Consider the following 14649-nt stretch of genomic DNA (forward strand, 5'->3'; position numbering starts at 1 on the left):
ATGTTGTACCCATAGCTTTTATTAAAACATTCCCCAACCAGAAACCATGGATTGATGGCAGCATTTACACAAAACAAAGGTGAACCACTGCTTTTAAATCAGGGCAAGGTGACCGGAAACATGACCGAATACAAACAGTGTAGCTATTCCCTCCGCAAGGCAATCAAACAAGCTAAGCGTCGATATAGATACAAATTAGAGTCGCAATTCAACGGCTCAGACACGAGGTATGTGGCAGGGTCTACAGTCAGACTACAAAAGAAAACCAGCCCCGTCACAGACCACGATGTCTTGCTCCCAGACAAACTAAACAACTTTGCTCACTTTGAGGACAACCGTGCCACTGACATGGCCCGCTACCAAAACCTGCGGGCTCTTCTTCACTGCAGCCAAAGTGAGTAAAACATTTAAACGTTTTAACCCTCGCAAGACTACCGGCCCAGACGCCATCCCCAGAGCATGTGCAAACCAACTGGCTGGTGTTTTTCCAGACATAATCAATCCCTATCCCAGTTTGCTGTTCCCACATGCTTGAAGAGGGCCACCATTGTTCCTGTTCCCAAGAAAGTGAAGGTAACTGAGCTGACTATCTCCCCGTAGCACTCACTTCCAACATCATGAAGTGTTTTAGACTAGTCAAGGACCATATCACCTCCACCCTACCTGACACCCTAGACCTACTCCAATTTGCTTACCGCCCCAATAGGTCCACGGACAAAGCAATCGCAATCACACTTCCCTAACCCATCTGGACAAGAGGAATACCTATGTAAGAATGCTGTTCAGACTACAGCTCAGCATTTAACACCATAGTACCCTCCAAACGCGTCAAAGCTCAAGACCCTGGTTCTCGACCCCGCCCTGTGCAACTGGGTCCTTGACTTCCTGACGGGCCGCCCCCAGGTGGTGAGGATAGGTAACATCTCCACCCCCCTGATCCTGAACACTCGGGGCCCACAAGGGTGCGCTCTCAGCCCTCTCCTGTTCACCAATGACTGCGTGGCCATGCCCGCCTCCAACTCAATCATCAAGTTTGCAGACGACAGTACAGTGGTAAGCTTGATTGCCAACAACGACGAGACAGCCTACAGGGAGGAGGTTGGGGCCCTCGGAGTGTGGTGTCAGGAAAATAACCTCACACTCAACGTCAACCAAACAAAGGAGATGATCGTGGACTTCAGGAAACAGCAGAGGGAGCAGCCCCCTATCCACATCGACGGGACAGTAGTGGAGAAGGTGGGAAGTTAAGTTCCTCTGCGCACACATCACGGACAAACTGAAATGGTCCACCCACACAGACAGCATGGTGAAGGCACAGCAGCTCCTCAACCTCAGGAGGCTGAAGAAATTTGGCTTGTCACCAAACAACCTTTTACAGATGCACAATCGAGAGCATCCTGTCGGGCTGTTGCCTGGTACGGCAACTGCTCCGCCCACAACCTTAAGGCTCTCCAGAGGGTAGTGGGCTCTGCACAACGCATCACCGAGGGCAAACTACCTGCCCTCCAGGACACCTACACCACCCAATGTCACAGGAAGTACCGGTACTTGTCCTCTGTCATGCTACTCAAAAACCCACCACATCTTGGCAGTGGTTAGGAGCGTTCCCCGAACAGTCCATGATCTTCCTCTGGAAACAGCATGCAGTCCTTGATGTAAAACTTCAGTCACTACATTACTAAGCCTGGCTACATGCTGTATTGCCATTAGCCTTTACTGAGAACAGAAATGGGAATATTAATGACATTACTTCCTGTTTCAATGCAATGTCTGTGGTAATGAACTTGAACGGTGCATCCGTCTCCTGCTGGTCATTCTACATCCACTAACCGGACAGTTGTCCCTATATTTAAACCGTCCCCTCTTTCAAGACCACCACCAGTGGTGTTTCATTGTCCATCTATGTGCCTCACACTAAGCTAACCCCCATAACAGGTTTATGACCACAACTTTTCATAATGAGGCCAGGAAACGGATCTACATGGCTGTGATGTTCAGCTACACGTGATGTCTGAGAAAATAATACACCATGAGGTTCAACATCCTAGACTTTATTTCAGAGTAGAAGAGAAAAGACAACATTTACAGATGTTGAGATGTCCCATCAGCAGACGAGATCAATTCCTGGAAAAAAAAGGTTAATTGAAAATACTATCATTCATGCTGGGGGTGGGGAACAAAGCATGGCAGTGCTGTGGCAGACCAAAACGCTCTGGTTTTAAAGCTCTTAGCTAAACCCTAACATATAAAAGACCTTTACACTAACTCTAAGGTACCTGGTCAGGATCATACAGATCGTTGTTGAAAGACACAGCGTAGACTGTCTGTTCATCCATATTGGTCATCAGAGTCTCCTTGTCTGTGGACTGGCCCCGAGCTGCAGCTCTTGCTCTGCTAAACACAGAGTAGGGTATATATGTTTATGGTAGTATGATATACAGGTATATAACAGGGTATACAATGTAGGTATAGAGCAGCAGGGTAAACAGTAGTAGGGTAAATAGCCATAAAGTATATAGTAGTAGGGTTAGGAGCAGGGTGTCATGAAGTTGGCTTGTGAGTAAGGTTTATGGTTTAGTAAGGTTTACCTTTCTCCCTTCCCTCTGACTCTACAGAGGGACTCTTGATTAGTCTTTGTTAAACATAGAAAGTCTGGGAACATCAAACAAGTGGAGGGAAAGGAACCATATTTCGGTAATAGAACCAGTTGAAAATATGCATTGGTACTTAATGAATATTATGTCAGTTGGGTTGTCATCTGAGACATTATGACTGATGACAGGACGACACTATCTGGGAAAGTCTACACATAGTTATCGGATTCAAGTGGAATTGTTGTGCAATTTAAATGAAACTTGTGAAAAGATTAAATGCAATTTTAGCTTCCAAATGAGAGAATTAGGTTTTCGTAAGATTAGAGCTCTGCTCAAATCAGTTTGCCCGCCCCTGTGAAGAGACATGGGTTATAAACTAATGAAACACCCTTCTCTCCCGCCACTATATAAGCCCTTGACAAAAATGTAACCTCCTGTTTCGGGTACATTAGGATGACGGTCCGATGTCAGGATTCAGATAATAACTACAGAACGAAGCCAACCTCAGCATGAGCTTTGGCTGCGAATGGTATGAACTTTGAACTCCTATTCACTACAGAAGTGATACCTCCTAGCCGTCGAGTTAGCAGCAGCCGCTGTAAAACGTGGGCTAGGAGGACAGAGTATCCCGTCTACCACACAACGACGACACTACAACATTTCCTGTTCACCACCAGAGACACTCTTCAAAAGGACAAAGACCTGTTGGGCAACACGGCCTTCCATCTACCACCAACCTATTGAAGCGCAGCTCAGAGTAAATATTTATTGCATTTTCCCTTTCCAAATGGGCGGTAATTTAGAATGCATAACATTCTGTATTTACGATAGAGTAGCTGCCTATGGCCCGATAGACATAACTTCTCCTTTTATTCTTCAGTCTTCCCACTATTTCACTCAAACCCAACCCTTTTCTTTGAGTAACCAGCTGTCATATCTGTTCCGTCCGCTAGGGACGTTTTCCTTTATGACAATTTGAAATCAAGGTATGATTAATTCTGTGTATGTAATTCTGTGTGGTTACATACACCGAATTAGGTGATTAGGTATTTAGTAAATAAATAATTAAAACTACATTTTGTATTGCTGATATAACTTGTTAGCCAGGGTTCGTGAAGATAGCCAAGAATTTACAACTTTCAGATGAGACTGAAATAAAGTGACAATTAATATTGACTGCCATTGATGTAAAATATTACTAGGTCTTTAAGAGTTTATTCGGAAGATAACAGCTCTATACATATTATTTTGTGGTGCCCCGACTTTCTAGTTAATTACATTTAAATGATTAGCTCAATCAGGTAATATTAATTACAGAGAAAGGATTTTATAGAATAGCATGTCTTATCACTTAATCCGGCATAGCCAAAGCCACGACAGTAGTAATACAATAGTAGAGTATAGAGGGCTTACAGTAGTAGGGTTTAGAGCAGTAGGGTATATAGTATACACTAGCAGGGTATAGAGGGATTACAATAGTTGGGTTTAGAGCAGTAGAGTATATAGTATACAGTAGTAGGGTATAGAGGGATTACAGTAGTAGGGGTATACAGCAGTAGGGTTTATAAGGAATACAGTAGGGTATATAGTATACAGCAGTAGGGTATATAGATACAGTAATATGGTATACAGCAGTAGGGATTACAGTAGTAAGGTATACAGCAGTAAGGATTACAGCAGTAAGGTATACAGCAGTAAGGTATAGAGTAGTGGGGTATACAGCAGTAGGGATTACAGCAGTAAGGATTACAGCAGTAGGGATTACAGCAGTAAGGTATACAGCAGTAAGGTATACAGCAGTAAGGTATACAGCAGTAAGGTATACAGCAGTAAGGTAAGGGATAGTCATTGGGTTAGGGACAGCAGTAGGGTATACAGCAGTACGGTATAGAGTAGTGGGGTATATAGGTACAGTACCAGTCAAAAGTTTGGACATTACTCATTCTAGGTTACTATATTTTCCTATTTTCTACCAAGTGTTCAATCAAAATATATTTTATATTTGAGATTCTTCAAAGTAGCCAGCCTTTGCCTCGACAGCTTTGCATACTCCTGGCATTCTCTCAACCAGCTTCATGAGGAAGTCACCTGGAATGCATTTCAATTAACAGGTGTTCCTTCTTAAAATTGTATGTGGAATTTCATCTTCTTGTGTTTGAACCAATAAGTTGTGACAAGGTAGGAGCTCTCATGAGGACCGCCACAGGAGTGGAAGACCCAGAGTTACCTCTGCTGCAGAGGATAAGTGCATTAGTTACCAGCCTAAGAAATTGCAACCCAAATAAATGCTGAACAGAGTTCAATAGCACCCCCTCACCATACCTCCATGCTTTACAGTGGGAAATACACATGCGGAGATCCGTTCACTCACACAGCGTTGGAACCAAAAATCTCTCATTTTGACTCCATACCAAAGGACAAATTCCCACCCGTCTAATATCCATTGCTCGTGTTTCTTATAAGCAATTGTTTTCTTATTGGCGTCTTTTAGTAGTTGTTTCTTTGCAGCAATTTGGCCATGAAGGCCTGATTCAGTCTCCTCTGAACAGTTGATGTTGAGATGTCTGTTACATTAACTCTGTGAAGCAGAGTTTCTTCTGAATTTCTGAATTTCTGAGGCTGGAAACTCTAATGCACTTATCCTCTGCAGCAGAGGTAACTCTGGGTCTTCCACTCCTGTAGTGGTCCTCATGAGAGCCAGTTTCATCATAGCACTTGGTTTTTGCGACTGCACTTGAAGAAACTTTCAAAGTTCGACAGTTTCCATATTGACTGACCTTGATGTCTTAAAGTAAATGGACTGTGGTTTCTCTTTACTTATTTGAGCTGTTGGGTTCTGAGAAACGTTACGTATTCATGTCACTGAAGGAGTGTTAAGGTTGAGGGTCTACAACAGAAGTTAAGGGTTATAGGAGGAAGGTATATAGTGGGGACATCTAAGCTTGGAATGTGTTGAGTTCAGGGAAGCGATTACATGTGGCAGGCATTGATAAGGGCAGACGGGTGGAGATCCTAGAAACTAACAATGAGGGAGAGAGGGTAATGTATAACATTTACATTATGTCAGGATATGTTACTGACATCAGGGATCCTCTGGGAGAAGAGACAGTCTGGTATCAATAACCATGACAGTCTTCAGTTGGGGAGGAGTGAGCACTTTGGGGTAGAGTTCATGTCAGATGAAGTGAGGAAGAACAGATTTCACTAAGGTTCTTCCTAGCAACAGGGATGCATTGGCTATTCGGTTGTGTAGGAGACTTAGCCAGGAGAAAGGGTTATAAAGGGTTATATCAGTGCTTGTGTGAAATTGGTCTGAATTACAGCTGCAATGACCCTTTGAGAATAATTCTAATTGGTTAAGCTTCTCTAGTGTCAGTGAGTTATTTACTCTGAGAAATACGACCCTAACAGAACCATTCTTGCCGTAATATAGACTTGGTATTTTACCAAATAGGGCTATCTTGATCAGGGAAATAGTTGGGAACAGATTTCTTGAATTAGAATGACTTGGAGCGGATTTGTGTCTTTACAGTATAAAGAAATAAAAAAAGCTAATCTAATTGTATATGATTTTTTCTAGAAGAATTGGGGGGGCCAAATAAAACCACCCGCAGGCCAAATCCGGCCGTGGGTCGCCAGTTGGGGAACCCTGGTCTACAGGTTATATGAATGGTATGCATTTCGCCTACAAGTTAAAGAGGTGGACTGTAGAAAACTTTAGGTTTGCTCATTCAAAGTCCTAGGTATGACATCAGAGGTAAACCAGAAGACTGCAAATACATCTACTGACATTGGGGCCTTGAGAAAGACACTTCATTCCACTAGTGTGTGTGTGTGTGTGTGTGTGTGTGTGTGTGTGTGTGTGTGTGTGTGTGTGTGTCTCAGGAGTTGGAAAATACTGAACACATTGATTTAATTTGAGACTACCTCTTCCTGATGATGACAGCAGCGATGAGGACTCCACCAATGAGGCTGAGGATGCCCAAAGTGAGGGGGGCATTACTGACCCCTGGACCCTCACCCTCCTCACAGAACACACCATGGTATCCCAGAACACACTGGCAGGTGGTTTCTCCACCCCTTGTCACACATTTCCCATGTCTATTACACTGCTGGGCATCACATGACTCAGAGTCCAGCTTCTGCACCTCTACCCCCCCGGTGGTGGTCCTCCCAGACCAGTCCTGGCTAGGGGGGACGGTGTTCCCAGCATGCCCCGGGGAAGGTTTACTATGGCTGACATCTTGGGGCTTCACTCCAGACCAACCTGGAGGTTACAGGGAAATCCTTGGTTATAATAAGAGAACAGGGTGTTAGAGAACCAGTGTTAAACTTACTGTTTTCACATTGGATTTACAGTAATTTCCTAATAAATATTGGCTAATGATTATGCAACTAACAGGCCCATTTTTGCATGCATTTTCGAGCACGCTGGGAATGAATGGTAGTAGCGGTCTGCAGATGTAGGTGGGCGGCCATTTTAAAATCCATTGATACACACCATCAAAAGTAAATATATTATTCATGAATTTAGGCAGGTCCTAAGGAACAACAATTAATCAAATATATTTTCAAAAGAAAGGAATAGCATAGTTTAATTAGGCCTATTTTACAGGTCAATGATATCACTATGGTTGTGCATGTCACTGCAACATCGATAGACCAACCGTAAACCAGCCTTGAGCCTTAGGCAGAACTTTACAGAAATAAGGTCGTAAGGTGGAAATAAGTTTGTTTTCATAACGGCAATACCATTCAAATAAAGAAAAGGAAAAAAAGTTGTCCGAAAAACATCTTTGTATGAAAGGGATGTCACAACCTCAATTAAAATCTGTCTAAAAGTACAGCAAACGTGCACTAATCAACCAGCAGTTTCATTCTATATAATAGGTTACCAGTGAACATTTCCTACACTGGACATTTCCTACACTGTCAATACACTGTCACTGATAATAAACCCCCCCCCCCCCCATATCATTACATTATGATTTAAGGGGGGATTCATAGCAATTGTCTATAAAATTCACCAGTTGATTTAAAACCTGTTTAACCTTTTATCATAGTTTGTCTTGACAGATTTGTCGAAAATCTTATGATTTAACTTTACTTTGTCTTTGCATTTATGGCAGTGTAAGTAGTCATAGTTGGTGAGTAATGGATTACATGTAAGGGATTACAAAAAAACGTAACTAAGCCATTACCAGCCAAAATATTGTTATCAGATTAGATACTTTTGAAATACTGGAATTAGAATCTTTCACACTTGTTCTCAATGACATTCAAATCAGCATTGAAAAAGTCCCACCTGAGCGAGTCGGACCACAAGTCAGAGACCACTATGATGACACACCAAATGTGTGATGGATTGCGGGAAAAGTGCAGGAATAGGCTTTTGTTGGCTACAATCCAAGGTGATTCTTCCAATGGTGCGACTGCTGTCGGCATTCAATGATTATCCAACTTGAATAAATGCTTGGAAGTAAGGATAACAGCAGTGGTGTAGTCTATGGCAATACGGATTTCATATATTTTTGATATCTACACAGCGCATAGATGTGAATAATACTGCGGTTCTCTCATTTAGCTAATTGCGTTTTACGGCTTGTTGTTGTGGATGGCTGTTCAAATTTAAAAGTGTATTTGAACCATTTAATGGTTGAATTGAAGTTTAAGATGCCCAATCAATCATTGTTTTTGAAACCAGTTGCCAGCCACTCTTGCAACAGCTGCATAGTGCAGATCCCAGCCTATTATGGAATAAAAGTAGGGATTTTATTGCTCAACCTAATTCATGCTGATAAAATAAATAAATATAACATTTGATTTATTCTTTGTTTAACTAGGTAAGTCAGTTAGGAACAATTTCTTATTTACAATGACAGCCTAGGAACAGTGGGTTAACTGCATTGTTCAAGAGCAGGAGGACATTTTTACCTAGTCAGTATGGGGATTCGATCTAGAAACCTTTCGGTTACTGGACCAACACTCTAACCACAATGCTACCTGCCGCATAAGCCTAATGGACAAATGCTCAAACTCGCACAGTTTTGACTTAAAGGGGCAATCTGTAGTCGCCCCACACATCTCCAATGATTCTTGAACAATATAACTTATACATGCCTCATGAGCTTAGTTCAACTGTCACTATGAGAACACAAAAAATAAGCTTGTTCTAATGTTTGTAAACATTCTTGTAAACAAACACTGTTTAGCCTCATATCATGGTTAAAATTATTTTGATATCATGGTCAGTCCTTGCCTCCACACCTCTATTAATCGAATAGTCACCCACGATATGCAACTGTTCAGGGAAGTCAGGAACCAATAAACACAGCAAGCATAGGCTTGCTTTTTCAAACAGAAATTTGCATGGCACTAATGTCCATGGAGAACAAGAGCACCTCCTCCCAGCTGCCCACTGCACTGAAGCTATGCGACACGGTCACCACCGATAAATCCAAGATAATTGAATATTTCATTAAGATTTTGTTTTACAGCTGGCCATGCTTTCCTCCTGGCTACCCCAACCAACAGCTACTCACCTCGAGCAGCAACTTGCCCGAGCCTCTGCAGCTTCTCCTTCACCCAAATCCAGATCGCAGATGTTCTGAAATAGCTGCTAAACCAGGACCCGTACAAATCAGCTGGGCTAGAAAATCTGGACCCTCCCTTTCTAAAATTATCCACTGCCATCGTTGCAAACCCTATTACCAGTCTGTTCAACCTCTCGTTTCTTCCCGAGATCCCTAAAGATTGGAAAACTGCCGCGGTCATCCACCTCTTCAAAGGGGGTGACACCCTAGACCCAAACTGTTAGACCTATATCCATCCTGCCCTGCCTTTCTAAAGTCTTCGAAAGCCAAGTTAACCTCTAGTGACATCCCATCCCGTGAACCGGACAGTTGTCATCATCTGACACTAATTAGCATAACGCAACGGACAAATATTCCCAGAAAATATTCCTATTCATGAAAATTACAAATGAAATATATTGAGACACAGCTTAGCCTTTTGTTAATCATCCTGTCATCTCAGATTGTCAAAATATGCTTTACAGCCAAAGCTAGACAAGCATTTGTCCAGCTAGCAGCAGGTAACTTGGTCACGGAAATCAGAAAAGCAATCAAATTAAATCGTTTCTTTGATGAGCTTCGGCTGTTTTCACTCACGAGACTCCCAGTTAGATAGCACATGTTCCTTTTATCCAAAAATATTATTTTTGTTAGGCGAAATAGCTCCGTTTGTGCTTGACGTTTGGCTGAGAAATCGCCCGGAAATTGCAGTCACGAAAATGGCGAAAAATATTCCATATTAGCTCCATAATAGACAGAAACATGGCAAACGTTGTTTATAATCAATCCTCAAGGTGTTTTTCAAATATCTATTCAATAACATATCCATCGGGACAATTCGTTTTTCAGTAGGACCGATTGGAGTAATGGCTACCTCTGTATTTTACGCGAGAATCTCTCTGGGAGCATCAGGTGACCACTTACGCAACGTAGCCGCCTACGGGTATTCAACATAAATGCGTAAAACTACATCACAATGCTGTAGACACCTTCGGGAATACAGAGAAAGGTTGATAGCCCATTCACTGCTCAATAGGGACGCATTGGAACGCAGCGCTTTCAAAACATGAGGCACTTCCGGATTGGATTTTTCTCAGGCTTTCGCCTGCAACATCGGTTCTGTTAAACTAAGACAATATTTGTACAGTTTTGGAAACTTTAGAGTGTTTTCTATCCTAAGCTGTCAATTATATGCATATTCTAGCATCGTGTCCTGACAAAATATCCTGTTTACTAAGGGAACGTTTTTTTTCCCAAACATGAAAATACTGCCCCCTAGTCACAAAAGGTTAATATACAGATCACTGATCATTTCGAATCCCACCGTACCTTCCCCGCTGTGCAATCCGGTTTCCGAGCTGGTGACGGGTGAATTTCAGCGGGTTAGGACCTAGAATACATGGACAACGACAAATGCCTAGGTGTTTGGCTAAACTAAACTGTACTTCCGGACTCATATCAAACATCTCCAATCCAAAATCAAATCTAGAATCGGCTTTCTATTTCGCAACAAAGCCTCCTTCACTCACGCCGCCAAACATACCCTAGTAAGACTGACTATCCTACCGATCCTCGACTTCGGCAATGTCATCTACTAACTTTAAACATTAGCTATCCGAGCAGCTGTACATAGTCCATCTGTAAAAAGCCCACCCAATCTACCTACCTCATCCACCATATTGTTTTTATTTACTTTGCTGCTCTTTTGCACACCAGTATCACTACTTACTCACCATCATCTGCTCATCTATCACTCCAGCATTAATCTGCTAAATTGTATTACTTTGCTACTATGGCCTATTTATTGCCTTACCTCATGCTATTTGCACACACTGTATCTGGACTTTATTTTGTTCCTATTGTGTTATTGAACTCTTGTTTATTCCCATGTAACTGTTTGTCGCACTGCTTTGCTTTAGCCAGGTCGCAGCTGTAAATGAGAACTTGTTCTCAACTAACTTACCTGGTGAAATAAAATATATATTTTTTATCTGAATGTAGTTACATTTCTCCAGCCCCATCCCTCAGCTATTTACCAAAACAGAGGCGGGGTGTCCATTTTGTTACCATTTCAGCTGTGGATTTGTCCTTTAACCTCTTGAAGCTAGGGGGCACTTATGTTTGGAAAAATAACATTCCCAAAGTAAACAGCCTATTTCTCAGGACCAGATGCTGGAATATGCATATAATTGACAGATTATGATAGAAACCACAAAAGTTTCCAAAACTGTAAAAATGTTGTCTGTGAGTTAAACAGAACTGATATTGCAGGCTAAAACCTGAGGAAAATCCAATCAGGAAGTGCCCCTGTTTTTGAAAAAATATATACCAAAATATGCAAATATTATACAATCCAATGCTCTTTGAGACTTAGCCAGAAAGACTTAATCACTACCAAAGGTGCATCTACAAAGTTGACTCAGGGGTGTAAATAGTTATGCAAATTAAATCTGTTTCATTTCCAATTAAATTTGCAAACATTTCTAATAACATGTTTTCACTTTATTATTATGGGGTATTGTGAAAGATGTGAGAAAAGACATTTTATACATTTTGAATTCAGGCTGTAACAACAAAATGTGGAATAAGTCAAGGGGTATGAATACTTTGAAGGCACTGTACATGCAGAAAAGAAAGCTTCAAATTGATGTTGAAAGTAAGATGAAGTGTTGTATTGTGCATGTAATTACAAAGCAGCAAACCAGAGCTGTAATTATAACCAAACAAGTTGTCATGTTTTGGTGTAGTGTCTCATTCCTGCTGATACTGAACACAGAGCTCACACTTAACCTGCTGATACTGAACACAACGGGGCTCACACACAATATGGGTGATTAATAGAACAGCTCCATTGTTATGAAGGCATAATGAGATCTTAAATACATTGTTACTATTGTTGGTTAGCTATCTATAATTTTTTCTCTCCATATTAGCATAGATCAGACATCAGTGAAAACACCAGAAAATAAGATGCAATGAGCAGCTTCTTATCATTGTTACTAGCTATCTGAACCCATAACGCACACCTTTCGGCCACATCGATTCGAGCATCATTTTTGTGAATTTGTCAGCCAACCTGTGCAGTCTATTTCTATGTGAGTCAGGGGGTATAATCTGTTCACTTAATTTCTATGGGCGAGTTAGGTGTACAGTCTTTTCACTGTATTTCTATGGGTGAGTCGAGGTTGGGGTTACTCACATTTGATCTCGTCTGAATGGTCGAGGCAGTCGGTTTGGTGGTTACAGAACTTATTGAGGGGGAGGCACCTGCTGCCGTCGCTACAGGCCCTGCTGCCTTCTGGACACTGGAGGGAGGGGAAGGGGCTACACGTTTTGGTGTCGACAGGTTGGTAACCACGTCCACATCGGCAGCTACGCCCCCCTGGGTAGGCCAGGCACAGCTGACTGCAGCCTCCGTTTCGCTCTGAGCAGCTGTTCGTTCCTGGGACAGAGAGGACAGAGTAGATTTGGTTAGACCATTGGCAGAGCTAGATGTAACTCTACTTACCTCCTTAAAAACTACACGCAGAGGAAGTGCGCTTGTTCCGTGTCTCTGCAGTGACACTGTTATACCGCCACCTAACTGCAGTGTGACACCGTTATACCGCCACCTAACTGCAGAGTGACACCGTTATACCGTCACCGTACTGCAGAGTGACAGCATTATACAGTCACCTAACAGTGACACATTCACTGGGCCGTGGTGGACACTCACCTTTCTGACTGGTCTTGCTGTAAACCCTCAGTGCCACTACATTGGTATTGACCTCAAACCACAGCTGCTTGGGCTGAAATCCATCACTGAACCAGATTCTAGTCACATCTACAACAGAGAGGCAGAGCCAGAGGGTGTTATTTAATGGAAGCCTAATATAATCCAGATAGAAATCAGGCATTCCCCAGTGTAGCTGTCTAGTCCCTTCACTTGTTTCAATCTTTACTAATGACATGCAGCCAGTGTACCATGTATGCAGATTGCTTCAGTCACCGCTGTTCCATAAGGTGAATGTTATTTTTATCTGATTCTACTGCTTGCATCAGTTACCTGATGTGGAATAGAGTTCCATGTAGTGCTGTACGCCTCCCGTAGTCTGTTCTGGACTTGGAGATTGTGAAGAGACCACTGGTGGCATGTCTTGTGAGGTATGCATGGGTGTTTGAGCTGTGTGCCAGTAACAGACAGCTCGGTGCATTCAGTATGTCAATACCACTCACAGAAACATGAAGTCAATCTCTCCTCCACTGAGCCAGGTTAGATTTACATGCAGATTATTAATGTTAGCTCTGTGTACATCCAAGGGCCAGCCATGCTGTTCTGAGCCAATTGTAATTTTCTTACGGCCCCATTTGTGGGACCTGACCACACGACTGAACAGTAGTCCAGGTGTGACAATACATGGACCTGTAGGACCTGCCTTGTTGACAGCGCTGTTAAGGCAGCAGAGCAACACTTTATTATGGGCAGATTTATTTACACAAAACCAGTGGCATGTCGTTAGTATAGATTGAAAAAGTAAGCTGCCTAGACAGCTGCCCTGGGGAATTCTTGATTCTACCTGTATTATCTTGGAGGCTTCCATTAAAGAACACCCTCTGTTCTGTTAGAAAGGTAACTCTTTATCCACAATATAGCAGGGCATAACAGTGACAAGAAAATGTAAACTCTTTGGAAATACCTGGATTTCTGCATAAATTGGTCATAAAATTTGATCTGAAATTCATCTAGGTCAGATCAAATTTTATGACCAATTTATGCAGATATATATATATAGATATGTTTGTTTTTATTGAACAATGAAAACATTCACATTGCAGCATGGAAAAAGAATGTGACCCCTTGGATATAATAACTGGTTGACCCTCCTTTGGCAGCAATAACCTCATTTTCTGTAGTTGCAGATCAGACCTGCACAACAGTCAGGAGGTATTTGGGACCATTCCTCTTTACAAAACTGTTTCAGTTCAGCAATATTCTTGGGATGTCTGGAGTGAACTGCTCTAATGAGGTCATGCCACCGCATCGCAATCAGGTTGAGGTCAGGACTGACTGGGCCTTTGATTTACTAATGTGTTTTGGTTTGTTGTCCTGTTGCGTCACCCAACTTGTTATGCTTCAATTGGTGGACAGATCGCCTTAAATTCTCCTACAAAAAGTTGATAAACTTTCATTTTTCCATCGATGATAGCAAGTTGCCCAGGCTCTGAGGCAGCAAAGCAGCCCCAAACCATGATGCTCCATCCACCAAACTTTACAGTTGGGATCAGGGTTTGATGTTGGTGTGCTGTACCTTTTTTCTCCACACAGTGTGTGTTCCTTCCAAACAACTCAACTTTGGTTTAATGTGTCCACAGAATATTTTCCCAGTAGCGCTGTGGAACATCAGGTGCACTTTTTAAAACTTCAGACGTGCAGCAATATCTTTTTGGGGACAGCAGTTGCTTCTTCCATGGTGTCCTCCCATGAACATCATTCTTGTTTTTTT

The 14649-nt window shown here is 42.2% G+C and overlaps 1 protein-coding gene across 6 annotated transcripts in view; it reads right to left on the reverse strand.

Moving 5' to 3' along the window:
* Positions 1–2035: 2035 nt before the first annotated feature.
* Positions 2036–14649, reverse strand: part of LOC109876922 (low-density lipoprotein receptor-related protein 2) — an 81691-nt gene continuing 69077 nt past the window's right edge. For 5 of the 6 annotated variants that reach the window (XM_031816794.1, XM_031816793.1, XM_031816797.1 and 2 more), the window contains 5 exons: positions 12882–12989; positions 12366–12608; positions 6522–6861; positions 2277–2394; positions 2036–2124 (listed from right to left, as the gene is read on the reverse strand). In XM_031816794.1, the coding sequence (XP_031672654.1) occupies positions 2083–2124; positions 2277–2394; positions 6522–6861; positions 12366–12608; positions 12882–12989 (851 nt within the window). In that variant the 3' untranslated portion in view covers positions 2036–2082. The remainder of the gene's footprint in view (positions 2125–2276; positions 2395–6521; positions 6862–12365; positions 12609–12881; positions 12990–14649) is intronic. The other variant, XM_031816792.1, reaches the window with a different exon arrangement.

This window comes from Oncorhynchus kisutch, unplaced genomic scaffold, assembly GCF_002021735.2.
Source record: "Oncorhynchus kisutch isolate 150728-3 unplaced genomic scaffold, Okis_V2 scaffold871, whole genome shotgun sequence".
In the NCBI taxonomy this organism is placed as follows: domain Eukaryota; kingdom Metazoa; phylum Chordata; class Actinopteri; order Salmoniformes; family Salmonidae; genus Oncorhynchus; species Oncorhynchus kisutch.